Source organism: Lepisosteus oculatus, chromosome 7 (genome assembly GCF_040954835.1).
Source record: "Lepisosteus oculatus isolate fLepOcu1 chromosome 7, fLepOcu1.hap2, whole genome shotgun sequence".
Classification (NCBI taxonomy): domain Eukaryota; kingdom Metazoa; phylum Chordata; class Actinopteri; order Semionotiformes; family Lepisosteidae; genus Lepisosteus; species Lepisosteus oculatus.
The window spans coordinates 55880992-55904906 of record NC_090702.1 but is presented as its reverse complement, the minus strand read 5'-3'; the positions used below and the strand labels follow the sequence as shown (position 1 = coordinate 55904906).

General features: G+C 43.7%; 2 protein-coding genes and 1 long non-coding RNA gene across 7 annotated transcripts in view; 2 read left to right on the top strand and 1 right to left on the bottom strand.

The window, feature by feature from the left end:
• Positions 1–676: 676 nt before the first annotated feature.
• LOC138240839 (uncharacterized) lies at positions 677–4800 on the top strand. Its single transcript, XR_011190121.1, has 4 exons — positions 677–755; positions 979–1871; positions 3088–3210; positions 4279–4800. It is a non-coding gene; the product is annotated as an uncharacterized lncRNA (long non-coding RNA).
• Positions 2764–14145, bottom strand: LOC107077949 (cell cycle regulator of non-homologous end joining). Of its 4 annotated transcripts, XM_015351913.2 has the most exons (6): positions 13820–14145; positions 12665–12774; positions 10610–10815; positions 7093–7362; positions 5533–5596; positions 2764–4331 (listed from the first exon to the last, which is right to left on the bottom strand). In XM_015351913.2, the coding sequence occupies exons 4-6, from the start codon at positions 7212–7214 to the stop codon at positions 3891–3893; spliced, it is 627 nt and encodes a 208-aa protein (XP_015207399.2). In that variant the 5' UTR covers positions 7215–7362; positions 10610–10815; positions 12665–12774; positions 13820–14145; the 3' UTR covers positions 2764–3890. The 4 variants fall into 4 exon arrangements, 3 of the variants coding, with proteins under 3 accessions (XP_015207399.2, XP_015207395.2, XP_015207396.2); XM_015351909.2 differs by lacking the exons at positions 10610–10815; positions 12665–12774; positions 13820–14145 and adding an exon at positions 7667–7966; XM_015351910.2 differs by lacking the exons at positions 10610–10815; positions 12665–12774; positions 13820–14145 and adding an exon at positions 7779–7966.
• The window catches only part of LOC102687084 (differentially expressed in FDCP 6-like), a 26239-nt gene continuing 14695 nt past the window's right edge, over positions 12372–23915 (top strand). The window contains exons 1-3 of one of the 2 annotated variants that reach the window (XM_069192856.1): positions 12372–12558; positions 19169–19309; positions 22850–23029. In XM_069192856.1, coding sequence (XP_069048957.1) covers positions 12463–12558; positions 19169–19309; positions 22850–23029 — 417 coding nt within the window. In that variant the 5' untranslated portion in view covers positions 12372–12462. The remainder of the gene's footprint in view (positions 12559–19168; positions 19310–22849; positions 23030–23915) is intronic. The other variant, XM_069192855.1, reaches the window with a different exon arrangement.

Sequence of the window (23915 nt, the reverse complement as noted above, 5' to 3'; positions counted from 1 at the left end):
AGTCGTGTTGTTCCGAGCTTTGCAGCCATAAGTCAATGCTGCTGTCACAAAGTTTAAGAAGAGCTATCTATTTAGAACTTAAAACTGAGGGTCTTGAGGTGAAAAAAATGTTAAACCTTAAAATTCTAGGCTGCCCAATTCACTCAGTTCCCTTTATTACAACGGCCCCTTGTGATCAAGTATAAGAACTGTACAGCTCCGACTATTTCAGACACTGCCATAATATTCTGTTTTCAAAGTTAACACTGCAAAAACAAATATTATTTGGTATTTTAGGTTAATAAAATGATGCATGTTGCACACCCTAAATGTGACCAATTCACAGATATAAACCACAAGAACAAGTTGACTAGAAATAAATATGAGGAAGGTTAGTCCCAGATTCCTGAGTGTAAAACTGTTTGATAATCTTATGCTGAAAAGAGAAGAAAGAAAACACAACGTTTCAGCCGTGGAGCCTTCTTCAGGTGTGAAGGCTTTCAAAACCCGAAGAAGGCTCCATGGCCGAAACGTTGTGTTTTCTCTCTTCGCTCTTCAGCAGGGAATAAACCTATTACTTGTTCCTTTGCAGCCTACGCATGCTGACGCAGCTCCCCACCTGAACTACTTTGACAATCTTTTACCAGTGTCAGCTTTGTGGCAAAGGCCAGGTATGGCTCTGCAATTAGAAAGGAAACTCAAGTAGAGGGCTAGTGCCTGTGCACACACATGCACGTGGGAACAGTGGGGGAGACACTGAATAACCTGACCAGCAGGTCACTGGGAGCAGCACGGAAATCAGAGTGGGAGGGGAAACCCCATACAAGGCCCGGGCGAGCATGCAAACTCCACACAGAGGGTGCCCATGCCAGAACCAAACCCGGGGCCCAGGGTCTGTGAGGCAGCTGTGCTTGATCTTGCACAGAAAGGCCTCTGCTTCAGCCTTTTGAACTGCTTGTTTTATTTTTCTTTGTTTTCAGTCCTTGCTCTCTGCCACAGTTTATAAAAGGGAGACGCTCGGCCTCTCTGGCACCTCTTGGAACAGTACTGTAGTGAAAGGTCAAAAGATTAAGCAATGACGCAGCACTATCAAGCAGTTAACTTAAAGTTTTGTATTGACAACAGCTAATCGCAGTTAACTCTGCTAATCATATCTAGACAGTTAGACAAAATACATTTCTCTACTTCTGCTCTAGCTGTTGTAAAACTGAAAATGAGATATCCAAGTACAGTGAGCAAACAAAGCAAGCAAATCAGCTCCAATATTACCAAAACATTATAGGTGGATGAGGGACATCATATGGGGAAAAACTGACACTTACTCAAAAGTAACAGGCATTAAGACAATGAAAGTGTTAGACAACCGTTTAACATGTGAAAGTGACTTTAAAAGCCTTTAACTGAAGGCAAACAAACGTGGGATAATTCCATGGAGCAGCGAAGTGTGCCAAGTGCCCTAGGGTTTCAGCATCTTGATCTCTGTGCAGTGGGAAAACACCTTCAGAATAAAAGGTTCCAATCAAATGAAATTCATTGCGAGCCCTTCTTGCTCTCTTCCCCGTATTTACGAGGGCAGCCTTCATGGTGCTCTCAATTGCAACCTTGTTTTTGAGTCTCTTCCGTTCAAGCCTATTAAATGTAGATCAGGATTTAGGAAAGAGCGATCGTTCACAGCTCTGCGAGTTTTTAGTTTTTAACTTGTTACAGCACAGCAACGTCAGGACCAGTGCCACACACCGCCCTGGCCTCTGGTGAAGCAGCTGTGCAACAGATCTCCACAGGCCCCTGAGGAGCAGTCAGAGGGGCTCTATAGCACCAGACCATCTCCTAATCCAGCAGTTCCCAGTCCGGGATGCAGAGGACACAGGAAGTCACAGCGCAGGTCGGCGAAGGTTTGAAATAAGTTTAAAATTCATTACAAAAAAGGCTATTATCCAGAGAACACCTAAGAAGACACACACAAGGTGTGCGCTCTGAATCCAAGTGGGTTTATAGTCTGAGTACAGCTCTGGCCACTCTCTATTACCATTACTGCCACTAATAAGTGTTTAGGAGTGATCACTGCACTGCATGGCACGTTTTCACATCATGCTCTCTTTTCAGTTATTCCTGAAATGTCACCTCCAACAGGTGTCCGTAAATCTAGAATGAACGTAGATGAGGTCAGGATCTACACGGAGGACCACACTGCTGCTGGTCTCCATTCCAGCCCAGCTCTCAGTCACACACACGGCCCCCTGTTTTACTTCCTGACAGGATCAACTAGAACTGTTTGGCTGGTTTCAGCTCTTTAACACGTTAGAGGTAATTTGTTAACAACTGCCTTTCGAAAGTAAGATAAAAGCCAGACTCTTGAGAAAAGAAAAGCTGCAAATATTATAATCGAGCAACTTGTTAGTTCAATTAAGGCTTCAATTAAGTAATTAAGATCAGCTGGATTGAACAGTAGCAGGTGTGTAGGCCTCCAGGACCAGGATTAATTTAGAAAGAAGCACGTCTCTCCCAGTTCTGTAAACAGGCAGCAGCCAGCACTAGGAGACTAACATGAGAGGTGTTAATCACTGATGCAGCTGTTGGTTTTCTCTGCAGCTCACTCTTCAAATTACTACATTTACATATGCATCCACACCTACTATGAATACCTTGAAACTTGTTTCTCAGGCTATTTATAAAGTTTTATACTTTAAAATAAATATTTCCTGTGGAAAGAGGCAAAAGCCTAATGTTCTTTCACGTTGTATTCATTGAAATATACAAATACCACCAGCAAGAAGAAACAAAATCTTTACAGTTGACAAAACGTTTAATAAAATACTACTGCACATGATCAACCACACTTTGTATTATACCTGTACAGTATTTAAATCTGGCCAGAACAGAGCATCCCTGGGTGTCCTGTGATCATTCAAAGTAACAGCGATGTCTTCTCTCACAAAGCCCACAGATACAGTGCTTTGCCATTCAAAAACCTGATTCCTGAATCAATCACTAACAAGCTGCCACCAAAGTCTCCTCTTTCCTGTTTGATCCATCTGCTGTTCTTTTCCTTCTCCTGTATCATGTGCTGTTAACTGCTCTATTCTTTTTCCTTTTATTGCTGCATTAAAGGAAATAAGACGCACAACCAAAACAGCCGTACTGAAGAGAATACCCTGGACATGAAGAGACGCACTGTGATCAAACACCCAGCAAGAAAACAAAGCAGAAGCAAACACATTGCTCTTCAGACAGGTGTGCTCCTTGTGCACCATCCAGGGCCTGCCACAAACCTTGAGCGGAATTACACAGCAGGCTTGTGTTTACACCACAGGTGAAAGAGCTAGCTGCAGGGATCTGGCACAGTTCCACTATGCCTGGAGGTGCTCACGTTAGGACATTAGAGCGCTAATAGAAGGCACAGTGTTTAGCATTGCTGCTTCGCAGTGCTGTGGCCCTGGGTTGATCCAGACATGGAACCTGGAAGACCTCTGGGGCTCTGGTTGCCTCTCACAGTCCAAACACATACTGGAAGGTTAACTGCGTTCTGGGAAAACTGGTCCTGGTGTGAGGGTGTGTCTGTCTGCACCTGTTGCTGGCAAGATAGGCTGCCTAAAGTGGAAAAGTGGTCAGAAAATGGACAAACATTCTCTCTGTCCTAGGGCCTTGGCTTTAAGGCTCAGAGCAACATTAGAATTGCACGGCTCAGGGTGGTCACCACAGCGCAGAGAGAGGTAGCAGTAAGTAACAGACTCACCAAAAACCTCCAAGTAGTTGGTGGCCACATGCATTAAAACAGCATTTAAATAACAGACATTTTGAATCGCAGGGACATTTTTCTGCATGCTTACAGTTTTCTATGTTCTTTGACCTGCAGGATCAAAACAGATCCACCCAGCGGGGCCCTGTCCCAGCGGGGCGATCACAGTGGACGTTTACAAAGGACTTTGATCGGTTTCCCCAAGTAAAGGTCGTGTGAAGAAGATTTCTCGCACGAGCCTGAGAGCATCGTCTTCAGAATCACCTCCCGGACTGTTCTCGCCTGGCTGCGTCGTCTCCCCAGGGGCTGGCTGGCCCATCTGCTCCGCATCCTGCGGGACTCTCTGGCCCTCTGTGACCAGCTGTGTGTCTGTCATTCGGACCCTCTTTTTATCTTCTGCTTGGCATCCTCCACTGCCTAGAAAGGGAATGGTTTCTTCCTCTGCAACCCCATCCAGGTCCGATTCAGACACATGAGACCTGTCGCTTGGTTCTGAGTCTGCCAGGTCCTCCTCCTCCTCCAGGTCCGAGTCTGAAACCCAGTTTCTCTGTTCTTTCTTACAGCTTCCTGTTGTGCTCTCCTCAGGCGCCTTTCCCACCGTTGCTGGGCCCCTCCTCTGGCAAACGGAGAAAAGCAATTGTCCCAACATTCACATCCGTTTCCTAAAACCGTTTTACACCAACACACGCACTGCCTCCTCGCAAGCACCCACACAGGGATCAGCTTTGGATTAACACCCTAATTCCAATACATTATTAAATGTACATAGTACATTACATTAAAAGTTTGAAAGGATTGGAGTGCTTAGTATAGTAAGATCTCCTTTCAAATTTTCCTGTGTGAAGGTTGCTTTTTTTTCACAATAAATGAAGCAGAAGGGCATTCTGACACAGAGGAAGCTCATCTCAATCTGCATCTTTGTTCCAGATTTCATTTTATTGAACAACACGGAGCACCTTAAGCCTAAAGGAAAAGCCAGGCAAGGCTGAGTCTCCCCTCCTCCTGGACTGCTTGCGATAAAACAGATCATGTGCAGATCCTTATTTTTCAAAGAACATTATCAATAAATAAAAAGTGTTCTTAAACCAGCAAATAATTTTCTTCATGCAAAACTATTTTCTCCATGTGCACCATTCACTCTGAGAACTCATGCCAATCTAATTCAGAACTTCTGCACCAATGCAACCATATTCTACCTTAATGCCCACTACAGCAGTGGATAATTCATCTTTCAGATCTTCCGCTGTACGTGGATTATTTAATGGGGATTCTGCAGCCAAGACATGGGGCATAACGATTTAAATTCAGGCTCCCAAGCTGAAACCTCTCAGCTGACATCTGACTTGAACAAGGAAAATAAGATAAGATTAGATCACTTTATTAGCCATATACAATTTCTTGCATTAGGAATTTGTCTTTTCACAGACCCCAGCTTGCTCTCCATGAGACACACAGACAGGGAGAGAAGCTGGGGGTCAGAGCACAGGGTCAGCCATTGTACGGCGCCCCTGGAGCATTTGGGGCTAAGGGCCTTGCTCAGGGGCCCAACGGAGTAGGATTCCTCTGCCGGCCGCAACCTTCCAGCCACAGAGCCGCCGCACTGCCCCCACAGTTCCACCACTCTGCCCTAATAAAATTCCTCAAGTTTACTGCCCTACAGGGCAGGGCAGTTCTGTGAGTACGATTGCCAAAACGTAACAGATGACTGGACAAGACCCAGTACCTGAAATGCAGACTGATCAGATCACAATTATCAGGAGGCTCTCGGTGATCTAGCACAGAGCCCCATGCAGAACTCCAGAGACGCCAGTTCTTACCCCAGCCAGGAAATCCATGGCCGTCTTCACCAGCTCAGCCTCGTTCATGCAGTATACCGTGACCCTGAAAATGGGGACAAGCCAGAAAACTCATTCGCCGTAAGATGTATTCGTAAACTACCCTGGAGGTTTATTTTTTATTGAAGGAAATATACAATGAACGCATGTCTTCATATGCATCACAGAAACCCTTTCTTTTTCCATCACTGAGTGACTCCTGTTCTATATTACAAAAAAAAGAAATACTTTCTATATGTTGTACTGTGTCTTAAAAGGGGCATCCGTGGTGATACACCTACGCAGTCCAGTTGGGCAAAAACACAAAAGAGCAGGAGAAACAGACTTTTCAAAGAATCGTCCGCAAGTCTGTACCGCCCGTCGACTAGATCAAAGTTCCAGTGTTGTACCCGCCTATTTTACCACATTTATTTTGAAAGAAAGAGTTTGACTTACAAGAGCCTTATAGTGAATTATAATAATTATAACATCTGAAGAAGGCTCCATGGCCGAAATGTTGTGTTTTCTTTCTTCTCTTTTCAGCATGGAATAAACCTATTACTTGTTCCTTTGCAGCCTACACATGCTGACGCAGCTCCCCACCTAACTACTGTAATAATTATAATATATATAATTATATAGAAAATCAGCAGTCCCATTTATTTAAAGTATCCAAACTTGGTTAATTTTGAATATTACCTTTTTTATCTAGTCCCAGTCTTACAGGACTGGGGGGTACCCCAGGACAATCCTAAAGCACTTAACACATAGGAGGGGACCCGTTCACCCACTGCTGAAGTGTAGCGCCCACATTCTGCACCAGCAGCTCCCTACACAGCTGACCAGGTACAAAGGTGAGAAACTGCTTCACCAGCGTTCAGCCATTAGCTCCCCTGGCTCTTACAAACAGTGCCATGAGATCATTCATGACCAAGCAGTCAGGTGCTTGGTCGAACTCCTCCTCTGAAGGACAGCAGCTCTAACAGCAGGGGTGGGAAAGTACCTAAACACAAACTAAATCACCTCGTTAGTGGCTTAGTGAGACCAAGGTAATAACTTCCCCTGGGCCTTCAAGTGCTGCTGCTTAAGAGACCCAGAGAACCTGTGGACACACCAGCCCTCTAGGACCAGGACTGAAGATCCCTGTCCTACAGCACAGACACTATGGTACAGGAAGAAGAGTGCCACCTACCGCTCTGCCAATGCCGCACACAGCACTGATGGCAATAGGCAGGTGGACAGAAACTGTTTAACGGTGAAATTATGTAAAACCGCATGTATGAAAACAGTTCAAAATAAACAGGACCGGGGTAAATACCTCATACTGAATCACAGTATCCATGCATTGCTAAGACTAACATAACTAATACACACACAAGAGAGAAAGGCTGAAAATGAGGAGGTCTTTCAGTTCCTTTGGTTTATTCGGCAGTGAGCAGTGAACTGATCCAAAGATCTCAGCAGGCGGGTTTGTAAAGGGTATCATACGGCCGGGGAGCTCCTCCCAGACTCCCGCACACGTGAGAGCAGCTGGTCAGAAAGAAAACGCCGAGCTCACCTCACCTCTCAGCTCTCTTCCTTTTGCCCCTCTGCGGGGAAGGAGCCCTGGTCTCTGTCGATCCTGCCTCCCTCTCCTCTCTCCTCCTCACCATCCAGGCCGGCAGAGCCCGCTGGCGAGCCTGCATCGCTCGGGCGCCTGCAGACACACACCCTGGCCGGGCCCGTCAGAGGGCTGGTGCCTGGTTATCCACGGCTGGTCTTCTGCCCGTTTCCGAAGCACATTGCCGCGGCAATGACTAGTTTGAACGCGCTCTCTGCAGCGTGCAAAAGGCGCTTGAATCAGAAGAACATTTCAACTGTTACTAAGAAGTTTTATATTTTTACAACTCGCTCAGACATTTCTTATTTTAAGTCTGTTAATCTCCAAGGGGAGTATTCCATTAAATCGTGGAAAGATCAGAAACCAAAACTAAAACTGCAAACTAAATTTAAGCTGTCTTGTGATTTTAAATGTGCAGTCTGACAATGGTCACCCTTTCAAACAGGTTTTGATAACTAGTTCACTGTTAAAATATTTCGTTTCTCACAGTATTAAAAGGACTGGCTGCAAAAGATAAGAAAAAAAACTATGATTTACCGAATAGCTAGGTTGATCGATTTTACAATCTGAAGACAACAGCTACTATTGTATTTTCTAATACACCTTTAATATAAATTGCAATATATCGTCTGTAAACTGTAGATCTAACCAGTTTGTAAATTCTCCGAATTACTCTTCTCTTCCTGTTGATAAACAACACATTGTACTTCCGGGATATCTATGGTCATTCAATCTTCTTACGGCCTATCATACAATGCATGATGGGAATTCAAAGGACTCCAGTGACGTGTTTCTGTTTACGTGTATAACGAGTCTTAATCCCTAGTACAAATCATCTGTTTTTCGATCGAGTGAATTTCTTCACAGAATTCACTACTATTTACTGAGAGGCATTCCGACTTTAATAGCCACATACTCTTGTTCTCTACAATTGATTTTCCTATCTGCGCGGTCTGAAATTACTGACTGCTTATTCTTAATATAATTAGCTGGTCGTGGCTTGGCTGGCAAACGGTGCTTCAGACAAAGATGCAAGCTTTTCAAATACTGTACATTGACCTCTTCGTTTTGGTGACGCTGTTTAGATATTGTGTTAATTCGTGTTTTTATATACTTATATCTATCCCTCTGTAGCTTTGTTTGAATTGCCACTGGGTGGCGGTGGTTTTTTAGAAAATCACAATACTGTCTGATCAATAATGTTAAGTACAGATTAATTTTAGCGCTCTCAATAACTGTGATAGAATTTGCTGTGACAGTTGAACTGTATTATATAGTGTATAACGTACAGCAGCGCTTCCCAGCCCCGGTCCTTTAGGAACATCGTCTCTATCCCAGCTCTTCCCAGCCCCAGTCCTGTAGGAACAGTGTCTCTATCCCAGTGCTTCCCAGCCACAGTCCTGTAGGAACATCGTCTCTATCCCAGCGCTTCCCAGTAAAGTGCCTAGTAAACATTACATAGTATTAAATTGACAAGACATGTCCCACAGAAACCCAGAATGTTGGCCCTATAACCTGAGACACAGTACAACACCTTGACAGGACAGCAAGAGAGACAGCCTGTGTCCTAAATAAAAGAAAACAACTCGGCACTAAATCTCCTTTCCTATAACCTGGATGCCCAAAAGAGAATGGGAGTCTATCTCCCTATTCTAAAGACACATCAGCAAATTAGGAGAGAACATTTTTAGCCTGAGAATTTCCTAAGACAAACCAGGCAGCAAGCTGTTGAAAAACAGGTTCAAATTCTGTAGCCAGAACCTGGTGTCCAATACTGATCAGAACAAGATCCTCTAGCCTGGCACACAACACAGAGTAGGAGACAGGAGATGGTGCTCCTTCTGTCTGGCTCCCTGTCTTCCTTTTGTTCCTTCCCTGTCTCTTTATTATTTATTATTCGATTCAGAACCGTATTAGCAAGACCAATGAGTTATAGTGCTGCCCCGGCCGATAGAATCAACACAACATTTACAGTACAAACTCTTTATTCCACCTCTCTTTTATGCTGGGCTCTAGGTCTGATGAAGACATTAATGTTTTACTAAGAAAGTGATTAACTACAGTAAACCAGAAACTTAACTGACACTGGGTAAACACCTCCATTGGAATTCAAATTCTACCACCGTAAAATACTACCAAAAGCATAAAATGCATAATCTTTAGTTCAGGATCTGCACATCTCAAGTTCAAGTTAAAATACTATAAACTAAACTAAACTTAAATACTTGGGGAACTTGCATGTGAGTCCCAGGTGGGCGTTTCCTGACCGAGGGAATGTTTTTCCTCTATCCACTCAAACACAGAGGTGCCCAGAGTCACTGTCCCATCATTGGTCTGAACATGACATACCAGGTAAAGTGCGTAGCTTGTGAAAAATAACAAAACCTGTGCAAACGACTCAGTTCTTGAATGTCCTAAGGTCATACTCAGCTACGTCTAGGAATACTATTTTTAGCTCACTGTTCTGTTTCTTTCTCTTTGCTGGTTTTCCATTTCTCAGCCTCAGGTAAACCTATTTGTATCTTGCTGTTTCTTTAACCAGTGGTTTATTAATTAAATGCTGCCTGTTCATGCTTGTCTGTGTTGTTAAGACTCCACTTGCACAGTGGAATGGTTTTTAAGGAGGCAAATTCTTATGCCTATCAAATATTTTAGTTTGTTTTGTTCTTATGCAGTTTTTGCTGATATTTAAGAGTTTTTATCTTTGAAAATGTTCAGTTGCGCATTCAATTATTTAAATCAATTTTGATTAAAATATTCTCTTTAACAAATGTGTGAATGTAATTTGATAATCAACAAAATGGGATATCATTGGAAGGCACATCAATACTTTGGCAGAGCTTGCAACACACAAGTACAACACAAGTGGACCCCTGGATTCTAATGATACTCAGGGGTCTAATCGTGTTGCACTCGCAGTGACTATTGAGAATAGTGTTCCTCGAGGACCAGGGCTGGGAAGCACTGGGATAGAGACAGTGTTCCTACAGGACGGGGGCTGGGAAGAGCTGGGATAGAGACGGTGTTCCTACAGAACCGGGACTGGGAAGCTCTGGGATAGAGACAGTGTTCCTACAGGACCGGGACTGGGAAGTGCTGGGATAGAGACGGTGTTCCTACAGGACTGGGACTGGGAAGTGCTGGGATAGAGACAGTGTTCCTACAGGACCGGGGCTGGGAAGTGCTGGGATAGAGACGGTGTTTCTCTGGGACGGGGCTGGGAAATGCTGGGATAGAGACGGTGTTCCCTAGGGACAGGAGCTGGGAAGCGCTGGACAGAGATGGTGTTCCAGCGGGACCAGGGGCTGGGAAACACTAGGATAGAGATGGTGTTTCTTCGGTACCAGGGCTGGGAATCACTGCTGTAGGGAATAGGTTACCACCGATGTCCAGAATGTATTACTTTTCCGTAAATAATGAACAGCTGTTGAAAAGTAAGAAACAGTTAGACCATACCATAATTGGGTCAATATAACATACGTTTATCAATGAAAGAAACACGGAGAACCTGCTGGGTCCCGAGCTTGAGGGCTGGGGGAGGCAGCATGGGCTGTGTTTCTGCTGAGCGCCTCTCCTCCAGCAGCTCATCCGAGCACTGCTCCACACACAGGGGCTCTCTCTTCGCCACTTCTCTTCTTCGCAAGATAATTACAGTAGAAGTCCAGAGAACTACTGTCGCTTGTTTGCTGTGTAAAAATGAGTTTCATATTCAACATGATATTCACAGTGCCTTTTCATGCTCTGCCTTACCCTTGTACTCATCAATGGCCACAGGGGGGGCACTGTACTCTCAGGTGAGCAGTGAAGTGCAACAATAACAACTCCCTTAACTGCATTAGAAACCCATTACAAAACACACCCAAGACATTCAGCCCTCAGGTCATATTGTAACATCCATTCATTTTGTCATCTAAAATTGCATTTTATGAAGAATGCTTTAGCTTCTTGAACACTTGCCTGGAATCACTAGTTAGCTCTATGATGTCTTAAAAACAAACTATGAATCCACTATCCACACATTGGATTCTTTCCAGTGGATATTTCTGCTTATGGAAGGGGTGGTTTCACCATTGTTTGATACCATTTAGACCAAGCGTGAATCCAAAGCTTTGACTGAAACACATCATGTTTCACACATCAGTGCAACAGGTAGGTCAAGTGTCATTAAACAAAGTATTTTATTATGTTATTAGAATGAAGTATGGAGTTATTAGTTATGGAAGCTTCTAGACGGCACTAAAATAAGAGTGCTTAAATATTTTGATCAGTATTGAAATGCTCACTCAGCTCTAATGTTAAACCACCTCTCCTGATACACCCGGCTTCAACAGCAGACTGTAAACACAGCTGCAGATGAGGTTGATAAATGGGGCTAAGAATACTACACAGCCTGTGGTTTGACACATCTACCTCCCTGAGAGAGAGATGACGCACTCTATGCTGAAATGAACAGGAATGACAGCAGCAGGGCTGACGTGTCCTCTCTGTCATTAGAAGATGGACATGAGCTTAGTTATAAAGAAAGCCTTGATTCAGCTCTTTCAAGAGCTGAGGGAAAAGCTGACCTTCAGTAAGACAGAACGAGCTAAGCCAGGCTCAGGGGCCATGTGATATACAGCAGTCACTTTGTGGAGAGAATCTCCTCAGCTCAACCAAGAGACAAATAAACGGTAAATTCATTCACAGAAGGAAGGGTGTTTCAGTTTGACAACAGCAGGCTTACAAGTTCTGTAACAGATCTCCCTTTTTGTGCTGTTTTTCATTAATTTCAATAGATCAGCTTTACAAATCACAATCACTGAGAAGAAGTTAGATAAGACAACAATTGATCATTTGGTTTCACAGTTACTGAATGGAACATAAAGTGATGGTTTAAATATATATTTAAATATTTATTTTCAAAGCTTCTGAATCTGAAAAGCTGAAGTACAGTAGTTTTTTATATTATGAATTGCTTTACTATAAACGGACTAGCTGGAGAAAGTGACCTACAGTATATAAGGATTACAGAGTTTGGAGTTTATTTAGCTGTGAGAATTTGCACTCCGTCTTTAGCTGGGAGGAAACCTTAATGAAACAGACAAAATCACGAAAACCGAGACTGGGCTGATCGTGAACTGGTCGGACCAGTTGTCTGTGCTGTTGTTATTTTTGAAATATTTGCCACTGACTTGTTGTTTCAAAGAACTTTCTCAAGTCGTGTCTCCACCCACACGCTATCTAACATCTTCCAGTGTTTCTTCACTGTCTCTCTCTCTTTCTCTCTCACTCACACACTCCCCTTGCCTGTGCACTCCAGCAGTTTGTAGTATGTAGCAGACAGCAGCTGCAAGATGAATTTCAAAGCAGAGCTGCTCAAGTCCATCTGGTACGCCTTCACATCCCTGGACGTGGAGCAAAGTGGAAAGGTCTCTAAATCCCAGTTAAAGGTACGTCTGATTTATTTTTTACTTTTACAAGTGGTAGCAGATTGGGTCTATGCTGCCAGGAAATCTATGTGAAATGAAAACCTAATTCAGAATAGCAACTTCCTACCTTCATCAACAACACCTATGCAAGCACCTGGAATTCCCAGCTTGTCTTGGGCTTCTCTCCCTGGAGAGTTCGCCCAGAACCCCCAAGGCCATCTGCTCTTCATAGGCAAGCTGGGACAGGGTGAAGCAGAGAGAGGTTAGAGAGCTGTTTCTTCATTTCTGCAGTTGCTTTTGCTTGTTTTTCTATATCTTTATTGCATCACAGTTGTCTGCTTCTTGTTGTTCATGCTGGTCGTTTCTTTAGTGCACTTGAGCCCAGCTCAAAAAATAAAAAAACACCAGTGGTGGTGTTTTGTCCATAATGGAACCAAGGTGTGTGTGTCTTTGCGGAAAGAGCAGAGGTTAGAAGAAACAGAAAAGTGTAAAAGACAGGCCAGGAGTAACTGATTTTGGCTGACCAATACAATTTTATATAACATATGCTACCACAGAATATGTTACTTAAACTTTCTGTAAATCAGTTAGTTTTAGGAACCAAACTCTCTATGTCAGATCCTTCTGTTCCCAGTCTGTGTAATGCCCACTTATTATTTTATTTTCCAAACAGCTCAGAGTAAGCTACTCACGACTTATCATTGATTAATAAAACTTAAATTGTGCTTCCTCCATTTGCAAATTGATGGAAAGTCATCTGTCTTTGAAGAGGTCCATGAACTTCTTCCTTTCGGTGTAAAACAGAAATGAATTCAACCTCCTGCTTTGCTTTAGACCTGCAAGACCATCCTGCAGCACCTAAAGGTCTCTTTGCATTAACAGCTCAACACCTGCAGCTGGAAAGAGCTGTTTAACTGCCCCAGTGGTTATTTCAAGTGGGGCACTGAGAACTGAACTGGAACAACGATATGCTGACATAGCAGATCTGCAGGATGGGGGCTGGGCAGGACTTCGAGCAGGTTCAGTGAATGGTGACACGCTGCACACTATCATTGTTTTAACACACTGCATGAGAATATTAAGAATATTGGGTCCCGCGGTCAGGAGTAACTCCTTCGAAGTGATGCAACACAGACAAACCAATAATATAAAGACAGGGGAAAAAAACTGTGATGATACAGCACATCGGTGCTGTAGCTAGAAAGAATCAGCACAGAGATAAGATGCAGGTAAGCTCTGTGGGGAGTGCAGTCTGCACGCATGAAGGCAGTTTAAGTCTTACCAAGCAATGCAGCGGATTTCTTCTCCAATGGAGAGCTGTCCTTCCTGCCAGCGACTCTCACACCGGCCACAACCCTGCTGGGTCCGTTCGCATGAAAGTCACTGCAGATGTGAGATATGTATAGCTAGTATACCTTACTAGAGGAAGTGTTCGCAGTGTGAAGAAATGGGAGAAATGTCACTGACTTGATCTCTCATGTGTTAGCTTCATGCGGGTCCTGCAGTCCCTGAGACTCCTCGTGAGGACCCTGTGGCAGAGCTGCTCAGCGTGCCAGAGCCCCCAGCATTCCTTTCCAAATGGCTGACTTAGTTTCTTATTTTAAAATACTGCTCTAAACAGGGTGCACTGCACTGACCTTTCTAACACAGCTTGGTCATCTCTGACCATCTATTGCTTTTTATTCATTTGACGTACTTATTTGTTTTGATTATTTCTGTTCTGACACAGTAATTTTAACATCCAAGTGAAAAAAATGAAGCATTTTGGTCTGGTAACAGTAACAGCAGTGAGTGTTACGAAGTGATGGATATCTTGGAGGGATCATCACCAAGATGTTTATCACTAACAGGGGGTCTGTGGATGGTGAGTTTCACCCCTCGATGTTAGTTTCTTTGTGTTTTTGACACGTGGTCACTCTTTGCTTAATATCCTACAGCCAGCAGGCCTGTTTCCTACGTCTATCATGTCAACATTATTAAATAACTATTTTAAAATCATCTGACAGGCTTGCAGGTCCTAAGTCTGTAAAAAGGTCTCTGAGATGGAGAGTCAACAAACAGTTTGGTGCAATTTGGGTTCTTCTGAAATGTTGACAGGTTTGCTGTTCAGACCCTCCAGTGTGGCAGAGCATGACAGATATGAATGTTTTTTACGGGAACTGGTTACTTTTCTTGTGTTCTAAAGATTTTATCATCAGGCTTGTTGCATTAGTATGTGCTGTCTCTGCTGGCACTGTGCCTGATAGAAGCAGTAGTGTGTTTTCTGTTATGTTTTGTCAGTATCTGTGGTCACGAACAGAAATATAAACGGCTCGTGCAATCTTCCTTTCATCCCCATCCTTAGTGGGGAATCAAAGCTAACATTTTCTGGCAACTATTTTATTGTTTGTTTGTTTGTTTGTTTGTTTGTTTGTTTAAATCAACACAAATTCTAGATGCATAAGTAAAATGATTGGAAAAGTATTATTGAAGTAATGCTACAGAACACGTAAATTGGTTGGTACAGTGTCTAGTCTGAGACTAATTTGTGAAAAGGAAAAACACAGAATTTCTGCTCCACATCCTTCTCAAATCTTCCCTCGCAAAAAGAAGTAAACCTAACAGAGAAGACATAAAAAAGGGACACAAAAAAGGGAATACAAATTGCACTAAACAGTCTCCAGACAGCAAAATAAAAACAGAAAGGCCAGTCCTAACAGGTTTCATCCAAGCAGCCCCTTTGTTATAACAGATTCAAATCTAGGGTGTAGAGGGGAAGCTCAAGGTCTCAAAATAGTTCAGAAATTGTAACAAACTTTAAAAATCATTATGGTGAAGCTACATGCGTACTTGATTTTATCTTCGTTTCTCCGAGCCATTGAACCCGTGTGGGTGGGGCAGCTTGCTTCGAAATGGAAGAGGATTCGGCACCTTAGAAACGGAGTTGCACAAGCCAAGCTGTCAGACTGTAGTTCTGAGAGGGTGAGGTCGACAGCTGGCACACCAGAAAAAGCAATAAAAGGAGTGGGTGCCATTTCTAGATGAGTAATTCCTGAGAAAGCACCCCAGATAGAGGAGCGGAAATGAACCAGTTCAGGACCAGACCAAAACACAGGCATGAGAGTGGCAGAAGCTCGTGCACATCTGTCACATGCTGGGTCCGAATTAGGACATATTTCACCAAACTTAGCTTTCTACATCTGTGGTACATATGTGGTGAGGTATTGTGTAATTTTAAATTTTATGAGACCTTGCCTGGCACAGATAAAGGAAGAGTGAACCCAGGCTAAACTGGCCACTCACTGGCCTATTTGAATAAAAGCTATCGCGTTGCAAAAAAAACTTTTAAAGTGCTTCGTTGCCCAATTGGGAAGTGTCAATAATTCATGTATATCGGCTCCACCCAGTCACTCCTATACAGCCCTGGAGTGTGAGTATGGGAGCGTTTGAGGCATAGCAAGCTGCACAGTGCCTTACAAAACAGTCAATAATAATAGTAATAATAGACTGCACAGCTCTTGTGCAGGAGTTCTACACTCAAACTCCATAGCTGTGACCTAATGCTTCTGATGGGGAAGGCATAGTCCCATGAGCTGTAGTAAATAACCTTACACTTATACAGCTTTTCTGGACGCTCCACTCAAAGCTCTTTACAGGTAATGGGGATCCCCTCCACCACCACCAGTGTGCAGCCCCACCTGGATGATGCACCAGTACACTCCCCACACACCAGCTCTCAGTGGGGAGGAGAGCAGAGTGCACCAGTACGCTCCCCACACACCAGCTCTCAGTGGGGAGGAGAGCAGAGTGCACCAGTACACTCCCCACACACCAGCTCTCAGTGGGGAGGAGAGCAGAGTGCACCAGTACACTCCCCACACACCAGCTCACAGTGGGGAGGAGAACAGATTGATGAAGCCAGTTCTGAGATGGGGATTATTAGGAGGCCATGATTGGTAAAGGCCAGGGGGAAATTTGGTCAGGACTCCAGGGTAACACCCCTACTCTTTTCGAGAAACACCCTGGGAATTTTAATGACCACAGAGAGTCAGGACCTCAGTTTTATGTCTCATCCAAAGGACGGCGCCTTTTTACACTGCAGTGACACCATCACTATACTTGAGAATTAGTATTTCCAGAGGGTGAGCACCCCCTACTTGCCCCACTAACACCTCTTCCAGCAGCAACCATAGCTTTCCCAGGAGTCTCCCATCCAGGTACTGACCAGGTTCACACCTGCTGAGCTTCAGTGGGCTGCCAGCTGTGAGTTGCAGGGTGATATGGCTGCTGGCATTGAGTCACTGCTGATTGGTGGAGCAGGGAGTCTCTCAGTGATGTCACTGCCTGGCTGGCCAATCACAACCCCGCCTCCAGCAGAGTTGAGCCACTTTTCTGCCAGTTGGGAAATACATATTCAGTTGGTGAGATGACTCAGGATTGAAGCTCAGAGCCAGTTCCTTTTTTTAAACTGCAGTTTAAGGGTGGAAATGCATCCCTCAGTAAAGTGTTCTGCGAGGCAGCTGTGCAGCCAATCTTGAGCAGCGTTGCCTCTTTTCAGTGTCAAAACAAGTAATTTTAAATGCACTTTCACTTAGTTCTCGCTTGTGCCCTCTTGTTCGTGTTTCACTGCTCATTCAGATGTCTTCTGGGATGATTTAGTCAGCGCCTTTGAGGAATTTGAAAATGTGTATCAGCTGCCCTTGTAATCTTCCCTGTTCGAGCCTAAAAAGGTTTAGTTTCTTCAGCCTGTGTGGTTCAATCCCCTAATCCCCAATGTATCTGGTTGCTGTTCTCCGGACTGATTCCAGAGCAACAATATATTTTCTATAATGTGGTGACCAAAATTGTACACAATATTCTAAATGAGTGCATTATAACATTTTATCATGAAGTCACGTGATTTAAATTCTATGCTTTTAACTTTAGATCAACATTTTGTTTGCATTTTTAAACACTTTCTCACATTGTTTTGGAGGGGGAAATGACATTAACATGATGACCTACGTCTTTAACAAAGTACAGCAGCATCATCAAGAGTGCTTGCTCTACCTTGCTAAAGTGGGCCGTGCAGGCTCTGATGAGACAGGGATTGAACCGAGGCCAGTCGCTCTGATTTTTTAAATGGGCTTTGCAGGCCAATCGCAACCTGTCAGTTCGACACCCCTGGCTTAGGGGATGGAGTTGATTTTCAAAGCCTGCTATAGCAAATAGCACTACTTTAAACACTGGCTAACGACTTATTCTACCGAAAGGTCACAGGAAAATTGCAGCATACAAGCTAAAAACTGTAAATCAAGAAATAAAGATGCAGAAGGTTTGTCATGAAAATCAGTGTGAAGCATATTGATCCCAATTCTAAATATGTACAACCTACAACCTAAGTTGGCGATGTTATCTTCAGCCCATTTCTTCCGGCGTTCAAAAATGGTTAACAGATTGTTGATCTAGCAAGTTTAAAACCATGTTTGCCTTTTTGGTGCCTGTAGTCGAAGTTTTCAGAAAGTCACATGTAATCCGTCGGAATACACTTCATTGCTAGAGATTCAAATGCTTGAGAGAGGAAATGTGTCCCAACAATGTAAATGTGTCTGTAGACACCAGAGACGTCACAGCTACCTGTCCGTGGTTTGCTGAGAGCAAAGCGATCACATGCCAAACAATCAAACATATAACTACATACTAGACCAGCTCTCCCAGTCCATGAAGTTCGTGTAGGGAGCTCTGTCAGCATGCACAGCCCAAATGTTGTGTCTCTTTTCATTTCCTTTCAGCAGGGAATAAATCTTTACCTGGTCCTTTGTCTCCCATCCCATGTCTTGTATGTCAAATCCTTAATTACAAACTGCGGTCAATTAAGCAATTAAAGGATCCATTCCGGAATTAGCTTGGACTGGATGGTCCAACATGAGCTGTAAAAGCCAAGGTTGCCTGGCCCTGCATGAAGTTAAGTCTTGTTCTTTATTTTTCCATAGCTTAGAGTCAGTGCAAGAGCACCTGACACATTACACATCACTGCATAAAATCGCCAGGTTACGTTGTCCATGTACAGCTGTTGAGAGCTTTGCAAATTAGGACATGCCCTTCGGTCCAGCTGTGTCACTGGGCCGATGGTTGCTACAGTAATTGTTCTCTCCTGCCTATCTTGAGGGGTCAAAGAGAATTTGCACATTAGCACAGTGGTGAGTATCCCCTCCTGTCACGCTGGATCCTGGGGTTCAATGTCCGAAGAGAGGGAGCGGCTGTTTGGCGACAGGAGCAGGGTCTCAGGGTCAAGGATCTGGCTTCAAAAGGGGAAGGTTGTGGATCCGAGTTCCATCTGGGGTGCTTCTGTTGATCTCTTGACCAAGGTACTCTGCTCGCATTGCTGCAGTTGATTGCTCCTACTGTACTACTCCTACTGAATTGGTCTCCAGGCTGTCACCGTGAAACAGAACGTGTTCCTATCTGGTTGAATGGAGGTGTTCAGACCATGGCTGGGCTGTGTCCTACACACACTTTAATCCTGATGAGGGGTTTTTACATTCAATAGCTGCAAGTATGGATTGAATGCCTTGACATCATTTCACGTTTACCTTAAGCTTTCAGATATCGAGGCTAATAAATGTAGTAAATCCTGTTGAAGCAGCACTGTGTTCCTTGTCATTGTGTGCAGGTGCTGTCCCACAACCTGTACACCGCCCTGAACATCCCCCACGATCCTGTTGCCCTGGAAGAGCACTTTCGGGATGACGATGCTGGCCCTGTGTCCAATCAGGGGTACATGCCATACCTCAACAACTACATCTTGGCCAAGGTCAGAGAAAAACCCTTGTGTCTTTCATGCTGCTGTTTCTGTATCACTGAAACTTTGCAAAAATATCACCCGAGCACCCACTTCCATCTCACATTGTCTCTGACATTTAGTCAGAGCTAAAATGTGTTCAGCAGTAGGTGTTAGAGAATCTGATATCTCAGTATTGGGATATTACAGTACTCAATCAGATAAGATCTACAGTAGCTTGTACTTCATCTTGAAGGAAACCTTGGATTTGCTGATGGCTCAGTCCTCAATGTGAAAACAGGATTATTGAGAACCCAGATTATTTTTACATTCAGTAGTAAGGTCAAGGTGACGTGCTGATATGTTCAGTGTATATTAAACAGGAAACACACTTCTTCTAGAAACAGTATTGAGAGAAAACAAGAGAGCGAGACATGAAAGAGGTTCTCACTGGAGGTACAGGGCAGGTTAATGGTGTACACAAGCACGTACGAAAAGTTACAAACAAGAGGAGGTCGTTCAGCTCATCTAGCTCACGTGCTTGCTAGTAGATGATCTATCTGAGGATCTGATTCAGCCATTTCTTGAAAGAATTCAGGATATTAGCTTTGATGACATGGCTGGGTAGTTTATTATAGATACCCACAAGCCTTTGTGTAAAACTCCTTCCTGTTCTCAGTTTTAAATTCACAGTTTTCACTTGTGTCCTATTTTATACAGTATTTGTAGCTCATGTTTCCATTTCTGCCTCTAAAACTCGTATGTAGTCGTCTACATACAATACCACCTGCTGCGTGTTTGCCCAGTCTTGAATTCTGTCTAATTTTTTAATTTCCCTGGCTGCTTCTACAGAGTTTGCTTATCCTCCTATTTTGTATTGTCTGCAAAGCTCTATAGTATAATTTTCCAACTATACCAGTACGTAGATCATTGATATACATGAAGAAGAGCAGTGGTCCTAATACACATCCCTGCTGTACTCCGCCAGTGATGTCACCACAGAAGGAAATTTCACTCTTTCTCTCTGCTCTGTGTTTTCTGTCCATTATCCAGTTCACAATCCAAGCACACACATTACCTGGAATGCCTCGGGCCATTATTTTCCCAGTCTTTAATCGTTTATGAGGAACAAGCCTAATGAAAATATAAATATACCACATCATGTTCTGTGTGTGTTATTACTGTAGTTCAGTGGTTCTCAAACTTTTTGGACCAAGTACCACCCCTAATCCAACCAAAGCATCCAAGTACCACCTACAAGTCATCATCTCATAGGAACCCCAGAAATTCTCAATGACCAACATAAGCGCGCGTGCACACACACTCACACATACATATAATAAATATTATAATAATAAACTTTATTTGATATAGCGCCTTTAAAGGTGGCTTCTCAAAGTGTTTTACAGAAAAAAAAACATTAACAACAACTAATAAAAAAGCACCATTTCAGTGAGAGGGGTGAGCCTGTTTAGTTGACCAAACCAGATGTGAATTAATTTTTCGAGCCTTGATACAATTCACAACAGAGTCTAACAGATATTAAATCGTCAGGCATTTTCTTGACGGCAAAGGTCTCGCGGTGGATGTTGCAATGCGTACATTAATTTCTGGAGCAACCTCTCCAATTCGTGCAACTACACCATTATGTCGGCTGCTCATTGCTCTAGCACCGTCTGTACAAACTCAGACGCATTTTATCCAGTCGAGGCCATTCTCTTCGATAAATTCATTCAGAAGCTGAAATATGTGCTCTCCTGTAGTTCCTGTTGGTAGCGGTTTACAGAACAGAAAGTCTTCATGAGACGTGCCCTCAAACTCGTATCTAACGTAAATGAGCAAATTGGCCAAATCGACTACAGACTCATCTAATTGCAGTGAAAAACATCTGCTCATCTTAACGCGCTCTATCAGTGTACTTTTGATATAATCCTTCATTTTAATAATTCTATGAATGACTGTGTCTTTCAGGGGGAGGGGGGCAGCAGGTCGAGCTCTTTAGCAGCTTTTTCTCTACACATAATATGTGTCAGCTCTTTTGCCAACGGTAAATAAGGTTCTTCAAAAATAGTGTAGCTTACCTGCTTTAGCAATACGCAAGCTTGCATTTTTCCGCCTTTCCGTTTTTATTTCCGTAAGTTTTTATTTCATGCGCATGGGAGCAAAGCACAGAGACGCTCGGTGTATTTTTCTCAAATTAGAACAGTTCTTAAATATTTTTCTGTTATCACGCTTTCGTGTGCTCACAAGATTACCTGCGTTCGTAGCACGTATTTCTATGCATTCCTGTGTTTACAACGTTGGCATTGTTCCAAAATTACGCACATTCTCCTTTCTCCCTATTTGCTGGAGATACAGTAGCTTTTTTAAATACAATTGGTCACTTGCATCCGTAGCACACATTCCTATAGAGTGGTATAGAATTACAGAGGATCTCTTGTGTCCACTGAAGTATTAGCGCGCACTGTATCACAGTACGTAGGCTGCGTATTCGACACGTATTAAAATACAAAATATGAAAACCCGTCCCGATTTTTCAGTGCACACGACACAGTTCCAGGGTCATTTGGCGTACCACTTGGCGGCACTCCACGTACCACTGCCGGTACGCGTACCACAGTTTGAGAACCACTGCTGTAGTTAATTGTTCAACGAGCTCTAAAATATTAAGACCTACCTTAATCCATGTTGACTATCCCCCAGGTTCTTACTTCTTCCTAGATAATTCTTTAGTTTAATTCAAAGTGTACTTTAACCGGTAGAATACCAGCAAGCCCTACATATTTGTTCATCTTCACTGAAACACTTCCTCTTCTGTGTTATGATTAAATACAGAACTCTGTCTCTCTGCGACCTGAGTCATATTGTAGATGGGTTTTTTTTTGCTAAGGACCTGAGTAAAATATTCATATAATAAATATCTGTTTTGGTGTCTAAAAGTCCTCCATCTTTACCTCTAGGACATTAATCCCCATTATTATCCTAGATATATTTTACTTCATCCTTTTTACTTTCCTTTTGCTATTGTAGTGCTGAAAGAACCTTTCATTATTCATTTTAGCCTACGATGCAGCATTCCTGTTTCTCTTTCGGCCTCTCTAATATACTTTTTGCCTGCTTGAAATAGATAATGAATTAAAGTGAGCAGATTGCAATGAAGTGAATGTGTGCCTTCACGCCGTAACTGTGTCTGAATCTTTAGGGGGCTAAATGTTAAATGCGGTTAAATGGAACAGCCAGTGTTTCTGAAGTGCAGATAAGGATGATGGAAAGACATGTCAGCAATAATATGCACTGTTCCTTTTTGACTACATGCCATGCATGGGTCAGTGCTGATCACGAGCACTGCGGGCTGATTTGGGGCACTGTGATGTGTTTCAGGAGGGAACGGGAAAGCCAGATTTACAAAATGCACGGAGGTGATGTAGAGTGGGGTCGTTTGAATTGCACTGGCCATATAGCCCACAATCCTTTCTTAGGACATGTTAAAGATATTCCAGTTGGGTATGTAGCTCCCCCTGCCCTTGTGGGAATATGTGCTTTTATCTGAATATGACGGAATGTCTTCATCAGGCCAGAGAGGGGACCTTCAACAAGGAAGCCTTTGATGACCTGTGTTGGATGATGACGTCCAAGAAGAATTACGACACAAACAAGCTGGGCATCCTCTCCAGCAGAGACTGCTTCAGACTCTTCTGCCTGTTCAACCTGTTGTCAGAAGACACCTATCCCCTCGTCATGATACCGGATGAGGCAAGGCAGATTGTTTCATTGGTTACAAGCAGGCATTGACATGGAGAATTGAAAAATTTTAAAGCATAAACGGTCTTGGTCGAAATTATTTCTGAATTTTCACATTTCCCTCACTCGGTTCTCTCTCCCGTTCTTGGGGTACTTCTGACAGCTCATGACTGAGTTGAGTCTCCTGATCAGCCCACGATCAGAGCAGTTTTAATGTGCACTGTTTACCCACCCTCAGCTGCTCCCACAGGGCGTGTGGCACTACTGAGCATCAACAGAGCTTTGATGGCTGGTGGTAGATGCCAGGGAGTTGAGGTTCGTGCCCCACATGAGAAGGAGCAGGCTGTGCTGCTGTGCGCCAGGAGAGTCCCCAGGCTGCAGCAGACCTCAAAGAGCCCACGCACCCTGACATCTCGCTCCTCATCTCCCTCCACTGACGTGGGCCGAGAGGGCTCATGCGCTCGCGGCCCCCGTGACTTCCTCCTCGGCAGAACTGGTTTCCTGTCAAAGCAGATAACCGCAGCATTCAGCTGATAGAATCTCTGGTCTCCATGGAGACATCCAACAGGCCCCCCGGGTTTGAGAGCTGTTGCCCAGTGTGTTGAGTAGTAATCTAGGCTAGCAAGGGGGGCATCAAACAGCCAGCAAGGCAGAGATCCTCCTGAAATGTATGTTCTCCTCACGGGTTTTGCGTTTGCTGGATAGATTCAATTGCCCCGGTTAGTTTTTACAGCTCTATCTACTGTACATCTGCATCTATTTCTACATCTTTATCTAAGGCACAAAGGCAAAGTGGTTAGCACTGTTGCATCCAGGGCTCCTGATCCTGGGCTTGCACCTGGTGATAAGAGCCTGTCTGTGGGGAGTGTGCACCTTCTCCCTGGGTTTCCTCACACCA